The sequence below is a fragment of the Falco biarmicus genome, chromosome 2, assembly GCF_023638135.1.
Source record: "Falco biarmicus isolate bFalBia1 chromosome 2, bFalBia1.pri, whole genome shotgun sequence".
Classification (NCBI taxonomy): domain Eukaryota; kingdom Metazoa; phylum Chordata; class Aves; order Falconiformes; family Falconidae; genus Falco; species Falco biarmicus.
This window is the reverse complement of record NC_079289.1, coordinates 121691308-121704481: the sequence shown is the minus strand read 5'-3', so window position 1 is coordinate 121704481 and position 13174 is coordinate 121691308. Positions and strand designations below refer to the sequence as shown.

Here is a 13174-nt window from a genome sequence, read left to right as displayed (position 1 = left end):
CCTTGCCTATACAGATAGGTAGCCTCAAGGACATAAGTCAAATTTAGGCTGTCAGAATATGGCCAGGAGTGTTCTTGTCCACCTGGAGAATCAGCCTACACATCCTTTTTGTTGCTCCAGGTGTCTTTTTACTGTACAGTTTTGCAGGTATTCCTCTCACTCATGTCCGTCCGTGCCTCTGCCAAGAAAGCAGCCTGCTGCAGTCTGGCTGCATCTCCAAGCTCTGACAGGCAACAGCTAGGCCATGCCATCGGCACACCCAGGTACTCCAGGTCCTTGTGCTAACCATGTCTTGTCTGCCCTGGACGAGGTGAAACAGGCACACAGGCGTCCATGACCAGTTGGCCCCTTCACCCCTATTATTCAGAATGAAAAGTCCTACGTCAGAGTGTTGTACTTAGACCTCACACCTGTGAATGAAACTGGAGTTTTGTTAGTACATCTCTGTTGCTAAATAGGCTAGGGACAAGGAGCAAGGTTTAATGCTGGAGCACTGATTCTCCATAATGCTAAACTGCTGGCCGGCTTTTTAGCGTACTTCTGGCCAAGGCCAGCTAGAATCTCCGCAGCAATGCCTAGGCACCAGAACACCTAGCTACCTAGCACGCATTAAGGGCTGCTTCCAATAAGATATATAAATAAATTATGATCATTATAAATATTTATATTATTGTTAAGATAAGATTTCGGTTTCTTCCTCCTGTGAAGTCTTCCAACACTAACGAACAGGCTCTACATCCTCAAAGCCCTCCTTCCTCCTCATCCTTTTGCCATCCCAAAGCGTGTGACACATCTTCCAGTTTCATACCATACAAACAACAGTTTCATGTGTCACAACAGAGTTTTCATGTTATATCAGATATTTTGAAATAAAAAAAGACACAAAATTTACAACAATACTAAGGTATTACAACCACAGCACAGTATGTACAGACTTGAGGAGACCCACAGCACAAGCACCATATAAGGTAGATGTGACCCATCTAGCCACTGGCCAGAAAGCAGTGCCCAGCCCTGTTCTGTTTTGTGCTATAGACAGAGCTTATATGGCTTACGCCCAGGGCTGGTGAGGAGGAGTCAGACGCATTTTTGCTCTGCGTGCCTTCAAGTGATGCAGGCCCTCCCATAAATCTGCTGTGGCAGATGAAATGACTGGTGAGAAGCAGCTGATGCAAGTTCATGCTGGCTGTCATAACCTGAAAATGAGGGGGATTTCCTCTACCCAGACAGACCATGTTTCCTGAATACCGAAGGAAGAGCAGAGACGACAGAAGTCAGGAGGGAGGGCAGCATGGGAAGAGTGGGCCATTTGTCCTACCTCCCACAGAGCCAGTTAAGCTTCTGCAAGTGGCTGTTCCAGAGTCTGACCACCATCAATAAGTCAATTCCGCTTCCCTAAATCACAAGCCTACTTTAGGTTTGAGCACGCACCTCCCGGGCATGTAAATGTGGGCAATTCTCCATTGGTATTGACAGCTGGTGCAGTCAACAGCAACACATGGGGAGCAGCCAACACATTTCCCTTCCCACCAGCCCCCTGCAGCAGTGTCATATTGGACATCACTGTAACGGAAAAGTTAAAAGAAACCTTGCTGAAAAGAGATGAGGAAGAATTGACTTTATGTTTAGACAGTGCTCAGGGCTGCAGTGGGACGTGTTTTGGGGGATGGAGTGCAGAAAAAGTGGTTGAAACTGCATCTCTGCTTCCTTTCATTGGCAGAACCGCGTGAGGCTATTGGCGTGGTGGTGGTGGCGGCATTTGACCTTGCTTTTCCTCATCTGGTTGGGAGACCCCCCCCAAGTTTGGAACATCCGTACATGGAATATGAAGAGGATGATGATATTTCCTTTGCAAAATGGATGAGCAGCTTCTGGGGCCACAGCTTGATCGATGAGAATGAAAAAGAGGGTAGAGGCCACAAGAAACGTCAGGCACGACCCTTTAGCGAAAGGAGAGCTTCCCTTCCGGTAAGACCTGTGCGCAGTTTTCTCTCTGTGTGTGCGGTTTATGCATAAACACAAGTGCCCTCCCCAGGGGCATGGCCCTAGAGATGTACGAGGATGAGTATAGTGCACCTTGCCAAGTAAGCTCAGTTCCTACTGGCAGCAGTGAGTTGCTTTTTGAACTTAGCAACCTGCCAGGGCCAGGCCTCCGGTGCTTTTGGAATACAAGAAACCCATCAAACTCCAAGGTGAGCCACTGTAGGACCAGAAATGTAAGGAGAAGGGTGTAATAACTGCATAACTGTGTATTACAGTGGTGTTCTGTCTGCTCAGCATGACCTGACAGAGATCAAAACATTTTGGCAGCTGGCATACATAAACATTGTCCTTAATGAGTCTGTCCTCATCTGTCAAACGATATACCCCCCGGTATGTATTCACAGGGTTTGGACCTAATTCTGCAATTAGGCTGTCTCCAGGAGGTTGTATGCTTTACTCTCAGGTATCCAGCTGTTTGCAGCTGTAACTTCTAATTTAAGCTAGAGGATGTGGACCCTCCTTTTTTAAAACACCTGACTTAAAATAAGGATGCAACATAGAACAAAGCTTATTATACCGTAAAGTAAGATTTTAAGGTAGAAGTGCATTCTTCATTCTTAAAAAAAATAGTTGGGAAAGGGGCAGGGTTCACACATAGAAGCAGGTTTTTAAGAAAACTCACAACTGTGTGACCAATTATCAAAAGGAAGTTAAACTGAGAACAGCTGTTCACTTGAAGACTGTTGCTTTTATTTCAGCTTTAGAAAAATGTTTAGGTGGTCCAAACCTGTCTCGTTTTTGCCAACTGCATCAGTTGGCTTACCAAAGATCCTGTTTCCTTACAGATAATTTTTCACTTGTACCCTTACATCATTATGGATGCAACAAAGCAAATACTATTATACTGGGGAGAAATAGTTAATCTTTTTCAAACTTTTTTTTTCTGCCATGCTATGTTTTCATCTTGCAAATTCTCCTCCACTGGAGCTACTGTTCTTTAGGTCCCAGTATAGACTGAAGTGTAAGGATGTACGTTAAATCACTTTCCATCCAGCAAGCTACTGAACACATCTTTGTGTGTATCTGTGTGCATACACATACCTTTCATTTGAAGTATGTTCTTATATTAGATTTGTTCAAAATGTATTTAAATACTTAGCTAGGAGCTATTCAAATACTTTGCTGGAGTTGCATCCCTGAATCCATACCTAGAATGTGGATTAAATTAGCTGACAGAAAGGGAAGAATGTGACTTCTGACACTACTGTTCAACACGTTAAAGTTACCCTGTACACTTAATTATGTCTGGCCTTTACATTAATGCTCCACACCCATTTATATTGCTCCAGTACTATTATACAAGAGATATAAATTTTAATTTCTTTATTTCTCAGTGCCAGAAATTGACTGGAAGAATGAGAAAAGGGAAGATTTTTGTGGGGATTTTGTGATTTGGGGATAAATTTTGAGATGAAACCTTTCTATCTGGAAATCTCTAATTAGTTGGTAGTAAAGAGCACTGAAACATGTTGTCTTAAACCAAGTCTAGAAGTTAAACAAATGGTCACTAATAATTCCCTAGAAATACCTTCAGAAAGAGCATCTCCTTGTTGACAGCAACAACATGGTATTGCACCTGGATGTGTGTTCTTTACCCAGTTATTACACATTATAATGACTGTAAGATTCATTATTATGAATTATAACTACTCTAAGATTCAAAACACTTATAAGGTTAGTTAAATAGTCTTCATTTTATCAGAACAGTGCTATTAATCAGAAGGAATAATAACTGAGATTAGACTGCGTCTTTTCTGCAAGTTAGTGCCTCCACAGCAGACTGCGGTGTACCCTTTCCTCTGTCTCAGCATCGTACATGGAGGTAACTTCGCTGTCCAGGTGAAAATCAAGTCAGCATGTCCTAACTGACACAGTGGTTTGCAAAAGTTCCTTGTGTAGATGCAATGGTGCTGCCAAACCAGCACTGCCAGCACACTTTGTCTGTACCCAGGGCTGGTATGCGGTGCATTAGCAGTAGTACAATCCTCCCCACGTGAGCTGTATCTGCACCAGGGGCATTTTGGTATTACATAGCAAAATACTAGCAGTATGACACAAAAGGTGGTTCTGCATCACACTGGAAATTTCTTTCAGCTCCAAATCAGTATGCTGGTCTTTGTAGTTTTTCCAGTGCTGTAAAAAGACATTCAAGCCACTGCTCTCACCTCAAACACAATGGTGAGCTCCTGTGGCATCCTCTCACGGTAGAGCCCCATAAAATATGGATAAAGCTTTGTAGAATAACTCCCAGACTTGCAGCAATTTTCATTATTTTTTTCCCAATATCTTAGCATGCCTCACAGAGATTAACAAAATGAGTTTCACAAAAATGCTTTTGCTATTGTCATTCCCATTTTACAGAGGGGAACACAAAATTTTATTCATCCTTCATGGGGTCACTGGGCAACTCCACTCCCTTGAAAAGTCTCAGAGCTGTATATGTTGCTGTGGGCCAACACTGAATGTGAAAACTGCCCGGAGAGAACTATGTCATCTGTTTCCACCTCCTTTATTTAGCTTGCTCCCCTGGCAAACTTTAGACACATTAGCTGTGATACCCTTTTTGCAGCCTCCAGCTACAGTTTCCCTTGACACATTCTAGTTATTCTTCATCATTTTGGTTCAGGATAGTTTCTTACCTCCCAGACATTTTGTTGTGGGGAAAAGGTAGGGGGCAAAGGAGAACTGGTAAGAGCTTTACAACTCTAGAAATGTATCGAGTAGACATTGCTGCTCACAGGAGGAAATATGTTAAGAAACAGCTGAGAGTGGGAGCAGAACAACTGACTGATGTTGAAGTTGCTAACATTAATTTAGACTAAAGTCAGACTGAACATCTACAACAATGTTGTTACTACAGATCAGTTGAAGCCTAGGCCAAAACATTTTCAAGGAATATATACTTGGCTTTAAGTTTCTCGGAAGGAAAGGAAGCTGTGGGACAGCATCTGAATGTCAAATGTTCCAAAACATCCCTAAAGCAGTGGGGTCATGGTATAAACTTCAGGAAACAACTAACACTGGGGCTGATGCACTGAAGATTAGTTTTCTTAGTGACAGCTGTGCAACCCCAAAAGATGGAAGCAATTATTTGTCTCCAACAGAAAGTGAGAAGGAGAATAGGCAAATTACATACAAATCAATTTCATGAAGTATCTTTGTTTGTGTACTTTTTGTGTGGTTTAGATGGGCAATTAGCAAAAGATTAGCTGCTTTGTAAATAGATACACTGAGCATGACCATCCTTTACACAAATGCTCAAGCAGAAAAAAGGGAGTAGTACTCAAGGGAGTGAGAATCAACCCCTGAGTACATGCTTGGTGCTTCTGGCTTTTCCAGTTCTGGCAAGAATTCCTCATTTTGATATGGGGGAGCATTTATCATTCTTCCTCCCATGCTTTTTCCCTTTTTTCGCCTCCTCCCCACTTTTCCAGTTTGAAAACTACCCAAGGTCAGATCCTAGGAGCTGGAGACCAAGGACACTTTGCTAAAGAGGCACCAGAAGTAGGCACAAGGCAGCTGCTGGGGCAAGGACGGGCACAGATACTGGAGCTGTGCTCAGAGACCTTTGGCAAGGGATGACAGCAGTGGCAGGCAGACACCAGGGTGCGGGTATAGAGATAATCTCTGTTGCCAGCAGCTGCTGAGACTTCAGGAGGGAAAGCATAGATTAAAGCAGCCTTCAGCCATTCTTATCTACAATGTTACCAAGGAATCAGTTTGGCACCAAATGTGTATACTAAATGCATGTATTAAATCTAAGATATAGAAAGAAAGCTACATGGATTTTATCTAAAGTCAGTGCTAGATCTGCTTCATCGCTGAGCTTTGTTTTATGACTCAGTTCTCCACAGAGTCAATCTTAAATAAAAGACCACCAATTTACTCTCGTAGTTATAAGCCATGCTATGTTCAAGCTTGAGCAGTTGTGCTGAGGCTCTTGTCCTCTGCAGGGTTGTGTCCTTAAGACAGCAACATGCTGACACACACGAGCATGCTGTCCTAGCTATGGTATTGCACCGAGGCACTGTGAAAAGAGGCATGACCACAGTAATGTGGTTGCATAGGTATGTATGCGTAGCTTTACCCTTAGTCCACTGAGGCAGACATGCACTTCAGGGGAAGGCCTGTCCCTTTTCTGAACCATTGCTGCCATGTCAGTATGTGAACTGCAGTCTTTTTGTTGAGGGCTTAACTATAAATCTATCTGTGAAAGGAAATTAAAAAGCAATGTTTCAGTAAAAGAAAACATTTACAAATATTGCAAAACAGGATTGTTAGAATACCATCCCTCATTTCAGCTGTCCTCCTGTTTTTTTGCCCAAACCCTCTAAGAATGAATACCAGTGATTTTCAGTGTGAGGCAATTTTTATTTCTAGGAAACAACGTATGTTGATGCCATTAAAATGACACAGAAGGCATTTAGCTTGTTGAGCTTGGCATAGCATGCTTACTCCTGTCCCTCAAGCACAATCTGATTGCTTTGATGCTTTTCAAAGTAACAATACAATATGACCTTACAGAAATTACAGCTGTATTGATTGGTTTCAAACCAAAGTAAAAATAGTATGGCAGAAATCATTACCACTACTCTCAGAGGCAGTCCATAATACTAGTTACTAAAATAAGCTTATATCTGGAAAAGAAACCAAACTGCACTATGATCTGAAAATTCTTTAGTATTAGGTGCTTCTGTCAGGTGTAAGATTTGTTATTTTTAGCACCTCTCATCAAGCCTGCCTAATGTGACGTAGCCATAACCACATGGATGCACAGCCTCACTATTCAGAGAAAGGCTGCACAGGTCCCTGTTGTGCTGATACATTTAGAATAGCATCTGAGCAAGAGTAAATGGAAACATATAAAGGAGGTATTTCAAGTCTCTTCCAGTCCAAGATTTGTAGATTCATGTGGCCACTACACCAAGTCGGTTTAGCTTTCCACTGCTGTTTGTTAAAAAAAAAAAAAAAAAAAAACAACCAAAAAACACACCACCACTGCACCCCCCACCCCCCAATAAACCCTACTCTCAGTGTAAGGCTGTCTCCTGAATTTTCTTAGAAAGCATTTCAGGATCTGTGGGATAGACCTTCAGTTGTTACAATCACAGCTCCCCTGAAGCCAGCAGAGCTCCTCAGAGTTACTCAGTAGCTGAAGGCTTAGCACCAGGCTTACACAAAACATATACAGGTCCAAACAGGTGTGTAGCAGCTGGGTGCCTGCAGTGCCCTAACTGGATACCTGCGAAAGTCTCATTCTCGGCACCTCCCATCTCCCTCTCACACTGCCAGCATCTCACCAGTGTTCAGCTGCTCACCCTGGAAAAGCATCAACAGCTGGTAGGGCTTGGGCATGCCTGGCTTTACATAGTGCCTTCTCACCCATCTCCTCTGCAGGTCTGCCTATTCCTAAACCCACCAGCACATGACTCCACAGGACACAGCCATCCTTTATCAGTTTAATCTCCTTTACAGGCATTCAATTAAACACAGCTGATGCAGATCAATAGCCTTTATCTGCATGTCAGGCCTGGGAAAATTGAACCACACAGGAACTAAACACCTACCTACTCCCTCCCCGCCTCAGCCCTACAAATGGAATTGTAGGAAGCCTGTTACCTACCATTTCTCTGGTAGGAATGTATCCCTTAGTGCCCTGAAAGTGCTTCCCTCATTGGTTCAGGACAAATAAAACCATCAGAAAATTCAGACCTGAACAATAAGGCATCTTGCCTGCATGTAGGCCATGCTGAAAATTTGACACTGATGGGCTAGAAATTGTTGCTGAAACACTGAAATGATCTCAAACATCTGATAAGACCTGGAGCACCTGTGGGTCAATCCCTGTATCTGGCTTATCTGGCCATAGAAGGCTGTGTCGTTGCATTTTGAGAGTCCTGTCTAGAACCTGCCGCCTGATGCGAGGCATGATTTTTTGAGGTTATGAAGGGTTCTGGTTCCTTTTAGTGCCAGGAGGCTCTAAGAGGACCCAGCACACTTTGAACTACTCATTTGGGTGCCAAAACTTAGATGCTCAAAAACAGGAATAAAAGCAAATTCTGCTGCCTCTGGAAAGCATGCTCTTGGCAGTGTGATTCTCTTGCACATGAAAGGGAAGATACAGGAGTCTGGGCAAGGTCCTTCATTCTGCACCATTGTTCAGAGAGCGCTCTGTGGCAGAAAAAATCTCCCCTGTGTGCTCTGCTTTAATATTCAGTACTCAAAAAAGACCTCTTGTTTTTCAGGCGAGGCTTTCCTCCCTCCATACAACACGACTTCATGCTTCTACCAAAGGCTGCTCTTCAGGCCATCTCAGGGGCTCCAAGGAGTTTCAAGAAGACCAGGATGTCAAATGCCACTGCCACAGGAAGGCAAGCAGAACACCTTCGGCAGACAGCTCGTGCCCAGAGTCAAGATCAAACTCCATCCAGGAATTTGCAGAGTCCTTTGAAAAGCAATTGCATCTCAAAAGCAAACGCTCAGTTTCTTTGGTAGGTAATGACAAACTTAAGATCATGTGAGAAGAAGAAAACCCAACCAACTGATGAGCAGGCCAGCTTTATCCCTGGTGTAATTGCTGTGGCTTTGCTGGGGGAGGAGAAGGAATAAGCTTGAATTAGAGTGTCTCACATTATGTGGTCTTTACAGTAACACGGTTAACACGGTAGCATTAGCATGGGAATTCTTGATGTAGTGTTACCATCTAGACTTATTAAAAGGTGTGTATCTTCAAAATGAGGCACTGTGCTGGCTGTGACAATGTTTTCAGAGGTTTCTACAGCTGTGCCAACAAAAAATAACAATATAAACCCAGGTTTGCTTTGCTTTTTCCATAAGACCCAGCTTGCTTTCTCACTGCTGCTGACCTGGTTTAACCACGTATGGTTATCTATATTTAATCGTATATGGTGTTACCTGTAAGACTGCCAGACACAGTGGTGTTTGAGAGGCTTCTCTTTTAGCCTTGGGACTCCATCCATCTGCTTTCTTCAGTGTCACCACGCAGCTGTGGCAGCAGCCATTGCTGTAGGTGGCTGAATATACTTTCACTGTAAGGGCTTGCAGCCAGCAGGGGATTCTCCCCCATTTCATCCTTCTCTTCTCCCCATCATTCTTTCCTGAGGCATGAGCATTTTCTGTATGGTTTGTGTTGATGAAGTAGCCAGTAACAGACTTTTGTCTGTGACACACTTTAGCACATTTTTGTTATTATGATACATAATAGCTGGTGTAACATACAACAGAAGGAAGAGTAATAAACCCTAACTCGCCTTTAAGTATCAGAACACTATCAAATTCAGTCACCCTATTGAAAAAGCTGTGCTTGAATAATGCTTGACATTGGTACCAAATAACAACAGAAGGAAGTATCTTTTGTTCTTTAGTTTGTTGACACTGACAGTTTGTATGGAGAAGTAATTTTCAGCTGTCTTTGCAGAACTTCTGTGCAGCAACAAGAAAGGAAAAAAAATCTCTTTTAAATAAGCAGCACCATTACATGATCAGTCCCACAATTATAGTCCTTGCATGAGCAGTCCTCTAAGAATATGCAGAATTACAGTGATGACAAGTCCGTTATGCCTTTGTTAAGGTTTTAAGTGCATTCTCTAATTTTCTTTTTCCCCTTTAGGAACTACTCAGAATTTGGAAATTCACACTGCCTTATGTGCCAACCCTCACCAGTGGTTGTCTGGTGTATCATTTATCATTTCTCCAAAATGCCTATGGCTAGAAAGTCTGTGAGCATGTGATAATTGCAGGATAGGTATAGTGAGCATAATGCACTAAATACGGCTTCAGTTCCAGTTAAAAATGTGGATCCTAGTACCCTTCTGTAATCCATGTGTGTGAGGTGTGCTGGGCTGTATTTTAATCTACCTTTCAAGTAGACCAAATTGTTGTCATTCCTGTTGTCACCACTGAAGTCTGGGAGATGTGAAGGATTTGAGAATCTCAGAGAACTGAGTGATAGGTGTTAGAGATCTGAAAGGGAATTTGGGAGTGGGCTTAAGCTTGTATCTCCAAATGGAGCAGGTTTTTTGCAGAGCTCTGTGGATGCAATTCAAACCACCGTGAACACACAGGTTAAAAGTGGAGGAAAGGTAATCCCATTTCCTCTCCTTCCCTACATACTACTTTTCTCTTATAAACGTGGCTTTAAGGACACTTCATGACCTTTAGCACTTGTTTTCAGTGAGCTCTTTGCAGCTAGCACTGAACATCCTTCAGGTGCACAAAGAGGGATCATGTGAAAGCCCAGAAAGATGGACTCTGGGCTGAGACCTCAGACCCCCTCCCTTTTCCTCTTCCATCTGTTCTCCCCCTCAAGTCCTCTGGGCGGGTGACCCTCCTGCCATACACAGAGTGGGATCAAATGCATGCTGACTCTTGCTGAGTTTTAGGGTGACTGGCTGGGGCCTTGAATATGAGCCCATCATATTAAATCTCATCTTGCTGAGGTAGGTGACTGTAATATTTAATTGTTCATTGCTAGTGAAATAAATTAATGATTTTTTTTTGTTCACCTGGGAATAATTTTTAATCTCCTGCAATTTTTTTCCCTGCTTTTTAGCAACCTGAAGGTGTGAAGGAGAGAAGAGAAAGGGAAAGATTGCATTTGGGAAAAAACAAGTCTCGTAAGAGAATGGGAGAGAAATCAGAGCCAAGGAGAGAGCAGGAAGAAGATGAAGGTTCAGAATCTGTACCAGCAAAACACAACGAACAGTTTCCATCACAAACAAGCATTGAGAAAGGATATTTATGCACAGGCAGCTAGAATGCATTGAGATAATGAGTTTTAACACTCCCCCTGAAAAGCAGAGGGATCATTCTTGTTTTGTTCTGACTAGAAGAGGCCTGTTAGCTAGAATAAACCCTAATCTGTAAAATAAAAGTAAAATTCAACTGCATCGTTGACACCATGTTATTACCTTCCTGTCTTTACTTTTGCTATTAGGAACATGACCCTTGTCATAGGAGGAGTGTATCTGTTGCAAGATCCCAGTTAGCAATTAACCACTGTAAGAGGGTTTCAGGCAAGTTTAGCATTGTGGCAGGACAGTAGTGGATGCATTCATTTAAGAGGAGAGCACGTATGTATTACAGAGCCGTGCAAAGTTATGCAAAGCCTTACGTTTCTGTTTTGATTGAAAACAGGCTTGTTGGCAGGTTTGGGAAAGGAAAGGTACACATAAAGGGCCACATGCTTCCTGTCCCTGACAGTCGCTTAGATTTGTCTTGGAAACCAGTGTCCTTTTGCTTTGACAATCTCCCGACTCCAAATTTGCAGAAGTAATAGAAGAGAAGCCCACATGTTCTCTTCTACACCTCCCTGATGTCTCATTTCACTTTCCTTGCCATGTCACTGCAAAATATTAGCCTTGTTTCCCTGACATCCCCCAGCCCTCTCCCATGTCCTCCATCCCATTTCCCCAGTCACACAACTAGTTCTTTCTCCCAACTTTAACCTCATCATCTTGCTTCTTTTGTGGCCTCCCGCCCTCTCCTCTTACTACTTTATTGCCCTGCCTGCCTCATAGCTACCAGCTTCTTTTGCTACACCTCCAGTTTTGCCTCATCAAAATTTGAGCTTTACCAAAAGCTCTCCAGTAAAGCCTGAGATGTTCTGCCTCTCATCTTCCATATAACCTCCTCAAGGGGTTGCCACACATTCAGCGTGAGGCATCGCAATGCTTCTCCCTTTTCCTTTTTCTAGAACTAGGGCTAAACCAAGGGAATGGGAACTGGCTCTGTCTATGGTAAGCAGAACTTTGGAAAACTCTGTTTCCTCTGGCTGAACATCTCCTGAACTCAGGTGTAAATCTCATCAACTGTAAGTAAGATTTCATTCTCTGCAGAGGAAATTCACTTCCAGAGGCTCATAAGCACATACATCCCCCCACAACACCCCCTTCTGCAACACGTAAGTCTTCCCTGCAGAGAAGAACCCTGCCCTCTTTGGGAACCACCTCCCCAAGCCTAGCGTAGAGAAAGCCTGCTTTGTGTAATGCAGTTAGAGACAAGTAAAGACCAATGAAGTCATGAGCAAAAGTCAAAGTCTGCTGGATTTTTCTTCCTGTGATTTTCTGTAATTAACGAAGATTTTATTGTTTTATTTTAGAGCATTAATTTTGAATGTTCAACCTGTTACAAAGCTTAGTGCATCCTTAAAAGTTTATAACACTTATCTCCATTAAAGGATTGTTTTTCTTTTTAAGTAGGGCTTTAGGGGATATGTAAGAAAGCAACTGAACCCTTGCTGGTGCTTGTAAATTGCTTCTTGCTTTATACATTAAATTAATAAATCTGACTGAAAAATGTTGTTCCTATGCATAGTCCCTGTCCCGCTCCAACCAGATTGAATTTTCACAAAGTTCTTCTGTCGGCTAACACTTCCATGCAGGCAGCTTTCCTTTTATAGCCTGAATTTGAACACTGCATTACAAGAGACCTGGGTGGAAAGGAACATGGCCAGCTGTGCCGAGTTCCTCAGATAAAACCTCTCACGTACATCCTTTCACGTGGCAGCCTGCCCTCATGAGTGCCGTGGCTGCACCAGGTTTGCCTGGATCTCAGAGCATGAGCCTTCTCCTCCTGTTTTCCAGCTCAGCAGGCCCAGCTGTATCCTGGCAGAATTTGCAAAAAGCTTGTATTTGTGATAACGTGCTGGTTGCACACCACACCTGATGGGATGAAAACACTGAAAAGAGCTAAAATAGAAAACCCCGTGTGCCTGGCTCTCACTTGCTGTTTACCAACCCCACCAAAGTGCCAGCCAGCCTTACCCCACCAGCCCAGGGGGTCTCCCTGTGGGCAGCCACCAGCCCAAGGGGTCTCCCTGCAGGCAGCCCCCGTGCAGCCGAGAGCTGCCACACTCCAGTGGCAGGGCTGGCAGCCATTCGTGGCATTGCTGGACTTGCCTGCCAGCTCCCTGCTCCGGAAACAGAAGCATTCAAATAATGTCCTCAACACTGTCCTCCTTAAATCGCTAACAAATGTCCACTCCAAAGGGTTTTCTCTTGCTTCATGTCATGCCCGATTGGAGCAATGGCCCTTTCCCATTTAGCCCCACGTAGTCAGGTGCAATAGTTCCTTAGAGAGACTGAAACCTGCATGACAGAATGAAGTAACT

General features: G+C 43.4%; 1 protein-coding gene across 1 annotated transcript; it reads left to right on the top strand.

Annotated features, from left to right (window-relative positions):
* The first annotated feature begins 1553 nt into the window (after positions 1 to 1553).
* LNP1 (leukemia NUP98 fusion partner 1) lies at positions 1554 to 12353 on the top strand. The gene is made up of 3 exons (XM_056326945.1): positions 1554 to 1968; positions 8289 to 8534; positions 10616 to 12353. The coding sequence occupies exons 1-3, from the start codon at positions 1819 to 1821 to the stop codon at positions 10817 to 10819; spliced, it is 600 nt and encodes a 199-aa protein (XP_056182920.1). The 5' UTR covers positions 1554 to 1818; the 3' UTR covers positions 10820 to 12353.
* The last annotated feature ends 821 nt before the right edge of the window (positions 12354 to 13174 follow it).